The sequence below is a fragment of the Dermacentor silvarum genome, chromosome 7 (genome assembly GCF_013339745.2).
Source record: "Dermacentor silvarum isolate Dsil-2018 chromosome 7, BIME_Dsil_1.4, whole genome shotgun sequence".
NCBI lineage: Eukaryota > Metazoa > Arthropoda > Arachnida > Ixodida > Ixodidae > Dermacentor > Dermacentor silvarum.
The window spans coordinates 120,707,076-120,719,328 of NC_051160.1; the positions used below are offsets into that span (position 1 = coordinate 120,707,076).

Genomic DNA, 12,253 nt, shown 5'->3' on the forward strand with positions numbered 1-12,253 from the left:
GGGGAATACGGGGGACCGCGGCAAACAACGCGGTTGACTAACCACGTGCTGGAATACGGGAGCGACGGCGGAGACTTCCGCCGTCGCCGCTTGCTGGAGACCAAAGAGACACTGGCGATATCAGCAAGATCTCACGTGACCACGCTGATAGCGCTTGCGATTCCCGCGCGCCGCCCGCGGAAGGAAAGTTTCCCCTCTCCTAACTCTCCCTGGCACGCATGCGCTTGACGCGACGTTCGCCCGTGCGGCGGTTATGGGACCCGAGGATTCCCACATCCCTCCACCCTTAAATGTTGCCCTACGGCGGAGAAATCGCTGGAATGACGGCATTGACAAAGTATCCGGGCAGATGCGATGGTAAACTCCGGCAGGAAATCTCCGAATCCACGTTGATAGGCAGCACAGTCCTGTGTGGCGGCCGCCCACATGTGGCAGCCGTCACAGTGGTTGACGATGACGGGGGCTGAAGATGGCTTGCCCTCAAGATGCGCGCCGCAATGTCGACCCGGGAACAGCGGGTCAGGACTTTCTCGAAGCGGCGCGCGCGCCGGCTCGATGAACCTCGCACCGACGCATCCTCGTGGGAATGTATGATGGTGGGCCTCCCTCATTTTGGCTGCCCCGTGCTGCTGCATCGGGCCGCGAACAGGGACGGGCCGAGACAGCAGGCAGGGACGTGGACCATGGCAGCAATAGCAAGTCGACGCGGCTTCATTCGTTCTGCAATGTCGCTCAAATGCACTCCACAAACACTTAGAATTAAGGCAGTAGAGGCCGCCGCAGCGTCGGCCGTCTGACACGATGCTGAACCACCCGTCTACCGCATAGCTTTATGCGGCAACGAGAAAAAAAAAAACAATCCAGTTCGTTTGAATGAAGTTATTCGCTTCGACCGAATTTTTTCGGTCCGATACAGCGCGAAAGTGGGCGATGCTCGTATGAACAAAGCGCTCTCTGGTCCCCCGAGATTTCGGTTATTCCGCCCGCAAAATATTGAGTTCATCTGAACAAAATAAGCTTTCTATTTCGAACGAGGTTTCTCCGCTCGGGCGAGTATAGTAGAACTAGCGAATCCGGTTGCACCCGCTAAATGTCACGGCATGGTCGTCTTCGAACATGCGACCAGCAGCTCCGCAGAGCCTTAGGCCTAATCGCGTCCATGACGGATACCAATGCCACAAAAGACCCAGAAAGGGTTCCAATGAGCCGCCGCGAGGAGATGCAGGCCTAGCTAAGTGGTCCCCGCTCGCTGCTCAACACGCAGCTTCCGAGCAGACTCCTGGGACTGCGCCCCGCTGACGTCCTAGCGAGCGTTTCCGGCGCCCAGCTCCCAGAGCCAAAGAAGGAGGCTATTTACATATGTACAGGGAAAATCGACCACCGCATCGGCTGCTGCACTCACTCGCTTCGGGCGGACTCTTAGGAGAAAACTCGCTGCAAATCTCAGCGTCTACACGAGTTCGGTAGTGCAGCGTTAACTCGCACTCAAGAAAGCACATGCCCAATCAAGCTAGCAATCACGCCTTCGGCTGAGGCCTAACGCTGGTCCGGACAGATCGTCGTCCCGTTTTCCAAGAGCTTGCCCCACGTTGGGAACGCCAAAATGTCGGGATATGGTGGGGATCGCCCACGGCCCCGTGCCTCGACACACCGAGCCCCGCGGTTGGCGCATGCCTGCGCATCAACCGCGGTCCGGTACAAGCTTGAGGAAACAATAGACGACAACCACGTGTACACTCGGAAAGCATTTATTACGACTGCAACTAACACTTCGAGCAGGCCAGCTAGCTATAGTTGACATCGCTGAGGGTTCCCTCGAAGAGAATAATACACTAGGTAAAGAAGGGCTTCCGACTTACCAACCGAGGGAATACGGGGGGGGGGGGGGGCCGCGGCGTTTGCCGCGGCAAGAACGCGGTTGACTAACCACGTGCGGGCATACGGGAGCGACGGCGAAGACTTCCGCCGTCGCCGCTTGCTGGAGACCAAAGAGACCCGGGCGATATCAGCGGGATCTCACGTGACCCACCCGGTGGCGCTGATAGCGCTTGCGATTCCCGCGCGCCGCCCGCGGAAGGAAAGTTTCCCCTCTCCCAACTCTCCCTGGCACGCATGCGCTTGACGCGACGTTCTCCCGTGCGGCGGTTATGGGACCCGAGGATTCCCACAAACTCGCTCGGAGAACTTCGTCTGCCCCCACAGAAATTGTCACTCTGCTGTGTAACTCGATCGGCGAGCTTCGTCTGCCCCCGGAGAAATTGTCACGCTGCACGGCGCAGCCGAAGGAAGAGGAAGAAGGGTGCGCGAGCAGCTGGCCGCTGCCTGTTGGGCTTGGATGACCGTCCTGTCCCTTGCGTTACGCAAACCATCCATCATTGTTGTGAATATATATATATATATATATATATATATATATATACCACTGTGGTCTCAGGATATCCAAGTCCTGATCTTAATATGTCGATGTGTTCACGTACCTCACCGCTACAATATAGGTATTGTCACTCAATGAGTCATTGTCGCAGATTCGTCATAGACTTGCCTGATCACTTAGCCAGACGGGGAAGTTTTACAGTAATACCAAAATATTGTCAGGGGTTATATAAAATTATACACCAATTGCGAGGCTGCGATCTGCGGCGGCGCTTTTCGCGTAAAGAGTATGAGCGCTACTTTCACATTGTGATTCGAGAGAAACAGCAAATGGGCGTAACAGCGGAAGTGTGCTACATCAGAGGTAGATCTATTTGGCCACCACACACGAGGGGAAGCGCTTAGGGTCTCGAAACAGGGAAATAGAGCGCAAGGCGAGAGAAATACAAAGAGGGCAGCATGAACAAACCATACCGCCTATACACTATACAGCGGTCATACCGCCTATAGACTTTCTGTCATGTCGCCGGTAGACCTTTCGAGGTCAAGCAGCGCAAATGTATTGTAACGCATGCTAGTTTATTTTTATCCAGTCACCGCATTTAAGCGGCTCACGTGCGGTAAAGGTTATCGCTCAGCGTAAGACGCGCTTTTCTGCATCAGAAATTTCTCTAATGTTATCGGTATACTTCTCTCTGTTGCCTATGTTGTCGCCGACCCTTGTGTAATTTTGTGCGCGATGCGGTGTACATTATGTAACTTACACAAGCGCCAGCAATTACTCTGGAAGGTTTAGTGGCACACATAAATAGCCGACGTGTCTGATCTGCAGATAAGGTTTCGACAATCTCCGACTGTGCTCTCCCTTATCGCTGTGCTTTGAGTGCGGCTTTCGTTTTGCTGGGCACATGTTCGTCCAACAAAGAGTTAACGTTTTCAAGTCACGCTTTTGAAAGTGTGTTATTCTACGCCGTCATGAAAACGCGACAATCTTCTTCTACGCGGAGTCACTTTGGAGGCAGTGGCCTAGAAATCTGTCTAGTAGTGGAGAATGCTCCACATGCTCGAGCTCTGCGCACATCACTAGCCTCTCAGTACTATAGTTGGGGGCAGTCACCTATAATGAGTGTGAGTGGCCCGTCACCGCTTAATATACTGCACGAGGTACTCTTCACATTTATATGGGGAGGCATAGGCATGGGAAAATGCTGCTCCGAGCCACAACGGGTACAAGGCCTGTTTGCAGGAGGTAACCCGAACAATTATGTAGCCGTAGATAAGGAGACATAAAAGTACACGACGCATGGTGAAAATGATAAATGTCCCACGGAGGCAGTGCACATACACAGAAGTTTCGCGAATTATTGAATACTCAACCAGCATGCTTTGCCGCCCTGCGTCATTCGTCACTACTCACATAGGGTTCTGTTTGTTAGACATCAAGATGCGCGAAACTTCGACACGGAACGTGAGAACAGTAGTGACATTCTTTCTGAGTATTTGCTTGGTCTTTTAAAATGAACACGGAATACACAATGTAGTTCAGCCTGAACAGACTCTCTTTTGTGTCTCCAAGCTTAGCTTGAATTGAAGAGAGTGCTAATATCAAGACATCAAGTTTAAGAAAGAAAATCATGTTCAGCTCTCATCTCACATAGCCAGCCAGCATTGATGAAACAGTGGAGGCTTTCCTTTTGTGGCCACCCATGATCTTTATTCCACTCTTGACCTCACATGACGCATAAAAGATGTGGTTACCACAGCTCAGTTGTGCGCTTCGCAATGCGAAGCACTACTGTTTGTTACCAGAAGAGCACTCACAAACCGCGGTAATTTCCTCAAGCGAAACGTACACCACTGGTTGTGAAGAGATGTAATGCTAATATAACGTTGGGTTGTTAGCGATGACATTTGTGTATATTTCACTAGGCTAGAGTCTGTGCAATTATATATACGCATGTACATCACTTCAAATAATTACTGAATGTTGATAGGCTCACTTATTGTGGTTTCTACCGTGCTTTGACCGGCGAAATCATTGGTCATTTCACTGGTGCCCCATGTGCGTCATTTGTGATGTCAATGCACACTTGTGGAAGAACCCAAGTCGGTTATGCATATAAGCTGAGAACGAATGCGTCCATAAATATGTGATTGCACAATCTATCATTGTCGCTCTACCGGGTTTGAAGGTCACATTAAGCGCTATCTGGGCGTTTTGTAACACACCTGTGCGCCCTACATTCAGTCCTACGTAACAATTTGAGACACTGTGTAAGACTGCACTGCCCACGGGGTCGGCCCACAAAAACGGTCAGATACTCGGTTGTAAAAACTGGCATACATTCAACAAGAATGCTGTACATTTAAAGTGTCCATCCCGCAGTTATTGGTAGCACTGCGAGCCCTACGTTTCTAGGTGTTCCCATGCTTCCTCTCTTATGTTGGCTTCGTAGGCGACTGCCGCTTGGATGACGGAGTCGGGAATGGTTCCTGCTTTGAGCCACACCGCCGTAGCGTTCTCCTCGTGGATACCGGCCATGCAGTTTCTACGCAGCGCCGACACAACGATGCCGACTGCGAACGGCACAAGGCGGTGCTTTGTGTTCAGTCTCATCCCATACGACAAAATGGTACGTAATTTTTAAACATTTCTCATTGCTCACAGTGTTGCATACTCTTCAGTTGTACTTAGAGTTCAGCGCTTTCGGTTTAAACTGAAAGAAACCGATAAAAGTCTGCAGAGATTAGTTTGGCGAATTTTGTTTTACCCGAAAAATGTAGGTTTCTGCAACCGCGGGTTGCACGAATAACTTAGTCACTGGAATGTTCCCGACAGTCCTCGAGGACGCGTTGCGACGCCAGTGAGCAGATCTCTCGTGTCCGTCGTGGAACCGCCAGGAGCTAGAATGGGAGGAACACGTTTGTGTGCGATGCCTACTCCTTGGTCGTGATACAGCTAGGAGGGATCAAACAGCTCTTGATTGATACAGATAGCAGTGGTATGCTGAGGAGGATAGAGGCTACTTCAATGAAGTTGCCAACGTCCTGGAGCTTGTGAACGAAGAAAAGCGGTCTGAACTCACCAAAACATTTCAGTCGTAGTGTAAAGTTGTGGCAGAAAAGTGGAATGCCAGTGCCAGGTTTTGGGTAGCATGGGGTACAAAGCTGCACTGACACCAATCTGGCTTAACGTGCGTATCATTGACACAAATGTGAAGCCTGAAATGCCACGTGATTTCTCGATCTACGAGAGCGACTTCAAACTTGCTGTTAATGGCACTGGCGCGATACACGTCGGGAAGCACTGAGGTGAGTGAATATCGGCAGTACGCTGTCCTCTAAAATGTGGTACTGGTTCTCTCTTGGCGATCACATTTAATTGATTCGTCAACATAAACTACTGCGGCACTTCGCATCCCTATCTTGTGAATCTTGTTCAACTGTACACGTTAAGGCTGCATCCTGTAATCTTGGTGTAATAAACGGAAAAGCGAAAGCGCGTAGTGACAGTGGAAACCAAGGCAAATACTTCTGCGTGTATTTTAATCAGAAAGTAATCGCGACTTATCGGAAGTGAAATGTACGTTGCATTGTGGACTCAACATGGAATTCGCTTGTTTACTTGTACGTCGTTTTTCTTCACTGTTCTGCCATTTTGATAAATAAACGTTTAGTTTTATGCGTGTCACTTTAAATATTTTTTGTAATCAATGCTAAAACCACAATACATATACGACGAAAAATGGAAACGAAAACATGTTTAGCTGTATACATATTTAGCAAAAAAAGCCGAAAATATGCGGTCACAATAAAAACAAAGGAAACGTACGCTGCGGTTCAAACAATTTGAAAATAAAGACGCTGAACCGTAGTTACAAGTGCACTAGAAAATTCATAACGAGGACGGGATTTCGTAGCGATGCCTCCCGCTCGATTGTATTCCACTGTTATCAACCACCGTTCAAGGCTGGCCAAATCCCATTGACAGCGCGGGTGGAGCGTCGCTCGTACCACTGACGAAGCCTGGAAAGCGCATGAAAGAATAGCATCAGAAGAGGAATTCTTACAGAACGTTCCTTTTGCTAGTGTGTGCGCATCATAGCAACGTCATCACCAATGCAATACCGTTTGGAATGAATGAGTGCAAAAGAACGAACAGCTAATCTCGGTTTAGCTACGGCTTAGCTGGAACAGCACTGACCTTCGTTCTGTAAAACTCGAACTGCAAGGTATTGCAAACAGCGGAACTTGTAAAGGGAGTGCGGCAACTCAACGGTGTGAAAATACAGAGCATGTCCTTGCGCCGGTTGGCGATATTTTAAAAGTAATTTTGAGCAACGCAAGTAACCACGCATACGAACACCAATGCAACGAGCTGTGTTACCATTGTAAAATCTGCACACCGGGTGTTATTTTGTCGAAATAATTAAATGTAGAATAAATAAACGTAAACGGTACGCAAACATAAAAACACGTGTTTTATCGTACGTCTAAAATTACAGAGTGCTGTAAAAATTACGTAAAACCAATGCAACCTTCATGCAGGAAGCCTTCGAGTTCTTCGTAGCCATGTTCTAGCACCAAATTATTTTGTTGCATTGTAATGCAGCGAATACCTGTCTTTGGCTACTGTTTAACAATTTTCCTAGTTGGGCAGGCTGTTGTGCGTTCGCCGCCGAACGATTGTAAGTAGAACTCACCAATACAAGAAAATTACCTATATAACGAAGCATTTCGCATGTACCAGCCGGAACCCCAACTTTCATGTGTACTTTGAGCGCCACTATAGAGATAGCAACTACAACTAACCTGCTTCTGCAACACTGAAATTCAGACGTCCCCGATGGCTATTTGTCGTTTCACAACGAACGCTTCTAGGTAACAGTGGCGCCGCAGCACTCATTATCTAGTCTGGAAAGTATAAAGAACAGCGGAACACTTCGATAACGAATACCAGCGTGTGCTTTATGATGAAATGATGACAATAGTGAGTTCTTTTTTATTTAGACCATACAGAATTGAAAAAAAAATATTCTGTATTCGCTGTGAAATGCAAACAGTAAGTTGGTAGGATAATCAGGTTGCTTCAGATCAGATTATTTTTATCGCCCTTGCACCGTTACGTGCATGAAATTGGTGACAAAGTTGTAATTATTTGAGGAGCTAAAATCATTAGGTAGTTTTATTTTAGGTAATAGTGGCCACTGTCTTGAATCAAGCGAACATTACAATGAAGAGTGAAAGGAAACTGTAATAGCCGCCTTTCAACTCAGTATTATGACGTCCTCCTTCTAGAGTCTGCCATGTCACACATTATCTTCGTATACTACCCTCTTTTAGCTTTCCTTTTGCAGTAGCGAATCAATGCACAAAGGCGTACGATTTAATTGTGAGGCAAAACTAATTCACCATGTTGGCATCAGAACCACATATTACAAGAACATTGTTAGTCATGTAACCACTAAGTGAGAGTCACACTGTTATCGCGATTATCATAATGCAGTTATCGCAATATACAGTGTATGACGCAATACTATATGACCGCATGCTTACGACTATTTCCTCTGCTGCTAAGTGATGTTGACACCACCACGTTCATGTTTTGTGGTATCATAGATTGCGGACTGATCAACACATCGTGAGAAGTCACTAAAGCGTGGTATTCACGTCTCGCTGCTGCCAGTTATTTTTTACAAGAAGGTAAAATGATTTCTGTGTTGGTCGCGAAACGCGAAGCGATAATAACATTGATATGATTGTGGCGAGCGGAAGGCGTGACAATGACACATGGCGCGCTCGACTTGGTCATTAAGTGATCTTATACTACAGGGCAACGACGACAGCGTAGCGCTAAATGCTTTTATACACTGTCCGCAAATGCAGACCATCATTTGTGACTGTGCTACAACAGCCACGGAAGAAGCGGCCTTTAAAGATATTCACGCCGTACACGCACTTGTGAACACTTAGTGCCTAGCAGACGACGCACGGCGCAATCCACACTACCAGATGGTTCAGCCAGCGCACTCCAGGCGGTGACTGCGCTCTATCTCGCAACCGATATCAGTAAAGTATTTTCCGGGTACACCCTGTAGCCGGCAAAAAACAGCAACTCTGAAGTCGCAAGAAATCTTCATGTCAGAGCTGTCAGGATCTGCACTTGCAAACGAACACCGGTCAAGTCTGCAAACGGCAAGGGCAATCTCATCGACGAAAGCTGCTACTGCAGAGAAGCACGTGGTTTTATCTGATTGGGAGTTAGCTAGATGACGCAAACTTCGTCGAGCACGTGCCAGCAAACTCTTCTCGGTCGGTTGCCAGTCGGCACATACGGGTCGACCGAAGTGCGGAAAAGATAATTAGTCACGCCTTTCACTAAGCATCTCGTGAATTTCTTGGCAAATAGGGATTTCCTTAGTTGTACGTACTCCGCCGGCGCTCTTGCGAGTGGTACACAACGCGGCCTTTGCAACGAAGTGCCCCGTATAACGAAGGGTTTTTTTTTACAGCGAAGGTGTATACCTCTACCAGCCAAGGCAATTTTCGTGTCGGTGTAAGCAACAAACACCAGGATCAATATTTAATACAAACAGCATATCTACTTTGAAATCCGGCATACAGCGTGCAGCTCAGCGCTCGTTTTCAAAAGAAAAACCACAAAATAAGCATCAAAACCACATGATGGATGATAAGGCGAGTGTGAACAATGGGAACGCCCTCCGACGCGTTCCGGTAAAGATTAGGTTTGCAGCTGCTTCGAAAGGGCTTGACGTCATTCAAAACCCTCGTGAAACCAGTGTCTGGTTTCACTCTTTGCAGAGCCACGTGTGTGAATTCAAGTGACGTCACAATGGGTAATCGTTGTGGGTGTCGCTTACAGCATTACTTCTGCCGCGTGTGTTTCCCGGTAAAGGTTACGGTTGCGTAGTTTACTCCGAGGGGAAGAGTACCCAACAGCATAGAAATCACGTAGTGACGTCACCATGGTCCAGCAACTCATTCAGTTCATTCCAGGCTACTATAGGTAGACAACGGAACGTAAAGACGCCAGAAGAGCGTGAATATAATGTCGTTGTGAAGTAATAAAGGGTGTGGTTAAGTACATTTCACTTGTACCTGATTTCACTTTTTCTAGAGCCACGTGTGTGTATTCAAGTGATGTCACGATGGGTAATCGTTGTGGGTGTCGTTTGGAGCTTCGTTTTCTAACCACCTTCACAGCGTGGATTGGAGCCACAGTTCTTTCTTTCTTTTGTTGAAGTCGCAAGCGCTTATTTATAGAGGCTTTTCACTGTATAGGTCTCTGAGACTCATGTGCTCTCGCGCAAGAACTTTGTGGCAGCTGAATGGTTACATGGTTTGTCTGGTGGTGGCACTGTGTCGCGTTTCTCCGTAGCCATAATGAAAAGTAGGCATAGCATACCTGATTAACTCAAGAAGGCTAGGTGACTGCCACCTAGCCTGCGTCATTGCGCCGTTGTTGTGACGCTGTCGTGAATACTTTAATGTCGTCTTGTTCAGACAGCCGTGCTCGTCGCGCCGTCAACATCTCCTTCATAGTCAGTTCATCACCGTCGCACTGTCGCCGTTAAGATGTCATGCCTTCCGCCAAAACACGTCAACAATAATTTGTGCCGCGAACATTGTTAGCGACGCCAGCCGTATACTTCAGGCGTATTGTTATTCTGCTCATTTGATTTAGGACGTCCGTAGAAGGTATCATCTTACATTAATAATATATCTGAAGATTTCTGCTCAATCTTTATTTTATGCTTTTTATCTTACCTAGATGTGCAGCCATCCGAGGAGGTATCACAACGTGAGTGATATGTACTTCGCCAAGGATGAATCGATGCAAGGCGTCTACGTCTACGAGGATCCCGAGATCCTCAAGGAGAAGGTGACTACCTGCCGAAGGATTCACGCTTGCATACTGCTGACAACAAACATTAACCCTAACTGTAAAAGGGTAACGTTACAGTGAGACACTATCAGATAGTATGCATTGCCACTGCGGAGCTGCGATCAAGGCATCTTGAGCATACCAACTTTGGTAGCTATGGGTGAATATGGGGATGTGCCTCTTCAAGCACGTTTGAGCACACGGAAATGCCCGTTTTAGGTTAGGACAAAAAAATGTTCTGCCGCTCATCTACTCTGGCGGTTAGAGTGCGATGGCGCCAGCAGATTCCATGATTGGCTAACGCCCGCTCAACATATGTGTAGTAAATAGAGGTGGCTTCTTCCAACACCTGCCATTCCCAGTTGCGAAAGTGGCCCTAAATTGGGTTCTATTCTTCTACATGTAGTGGACAATGATTATACACGTCTGATTCGTCTTCATTAGTCTTTTTTACCGCTCGGCTTTTCTTGTACACGGGTTCGCGCTGATGTCGTATGGTTTTCTTCAAGGATAGAACGTGAGCTAATAATGGGATAGCTCAAATATTAAAGCAGATTGCTCGCTCGAACCTGCAAATATTCACTTCAACAAACACCGAACGACACACTCTAAGGCTTACTGAACATTATATGTATTGCAACAGGTATCGCATTATGCTTCGCGTTACGAGTAAAATAAATTGTGGATGACTTTACTGACAAATAATAATTGGGTAACAAAATATACACTGAAGTTTGTGACCAAATACTGAACGCTTTTTGCAGCTGCCATTTTTTTTTTCTCTTTTGATTCACCGGTAACAATTTTCATACTTTGATGTCTAGTTTTTTTCTACATTTAACATACTGCTGTATGTTTCAATTTTGTTTGCTTTTTCTGATTCAGGTTATGAAAGTGAGGCGTGCCATGAGCGGGACTACTGCCAACGTAGGCTGGGCATTTCATGGTCTCGAGTACGAAGGCGACGACGCTGGCGAGTGCGGACGCCGCTACGACCGCATTCCTGCAGTTAAGACGGCGCTCCGGTCCTTGCGGACCTTGCGTGTCACCTAATCCCGCTGGACTGAAATCACCTCCGCAGCAAACCTTTTCGCTCAACAAATTTGAGTATGACAAGGTCAAAATTAAATCCCAAACATGCAAACTGCCGTGTCGCGTCGGTTTTTGAAGCGGCTATTATGTCAAGAAGCGAACGTCGTAAATTGTGTGCGCATGGCGGAAGTGGAGATAAAACGGCTTTGTTTCTTTCATGTCAATGTATCCGTGTGATACGTTGACAACTAAGAGTATAAAAAGTACTAGGCGCAAGTTCAGCCCAGGTTAGATGAGCTTGCGCGTATCTTCTGAGTCATTAAAATCCACTAAAATGTCATGTCATGTAAGTTTTTCAAAGGTGAAGCGAACAGAATAAGTTGCTCCGTCATGATAAGGCCGAATAGCCATTAACTGTTTGCGACAAATAGCGATGTTACTGTTCTTTAGACAGCTTCAGGCGCTTGACAGCTTTTGTTTTGAGAAAAACCACTGCTTCGTACAATTACCAGAATTCCGGTCAATGTAATTAGGTAGGACCAAATAAATAAATGCAACTATTTGGAAATACCAGTATATATCATGTTGCGTAAGGAAAACACGAATACTGAGTAGGTACAGGGTGTATCTACATTGAAATGCAAGGTACTCAACAAAAAGGTGGATATCACAACGACACCATCCTTCTCGTCGGCTTTGCCCATCGACAGCTCGTTCCTTAATTCTGTTGTCAGTAGACGCGTAGCCTAACCCCCTGTGGTGACAGCGCCGTCTCGGTACAGCTAGATATGTTGATCAGAGGGCGAGTGGTAGTCTTTGAGCCTGCTGAAGAGAACTATGTCAGCGGACGTGATCGCACATGTAATGGGAGAGACAGGACTGATCCCTTGCTTGACTACTATCACCTGACGCACGACACGGTAAGCACCAATAACCGGTATA

The 12,253-nt window shown here is 47.3% G+C and overlaps 1 protein-coding gene across 1 annotated transcript in view; it reads left to right on the forward strand.

Moving 5' to 3' along the window:
- LOC119459709 (uncharacterized) overlaps positions 1-11,414 on the forward strand; it is a 73,431-nt gene extending 62,017 nt beyond the window's left edge. Inside the window, exons 15-17 of the mRNA XM_037721356.2 lie at positions 4,830-5,006; positions 10,166-10,276; positions 11,165-11,414. Of these exons, the coding sequence (XP_037577284.2) occupies positions 4,830-5,006; positions 10,166-10,276; positions 11,165-11,332 (456 nt within the window). The 3' untranslated portion in view covers positions 11,333-11,414. The remainder of the gene's footprint in view (positions 1-4,829; positions 5,007-10,165; positions 10,277-11,164) is intronic.
- The last annotated feature ends 839 nt before the right edge of the window (positions 11,415-12,253 follow it).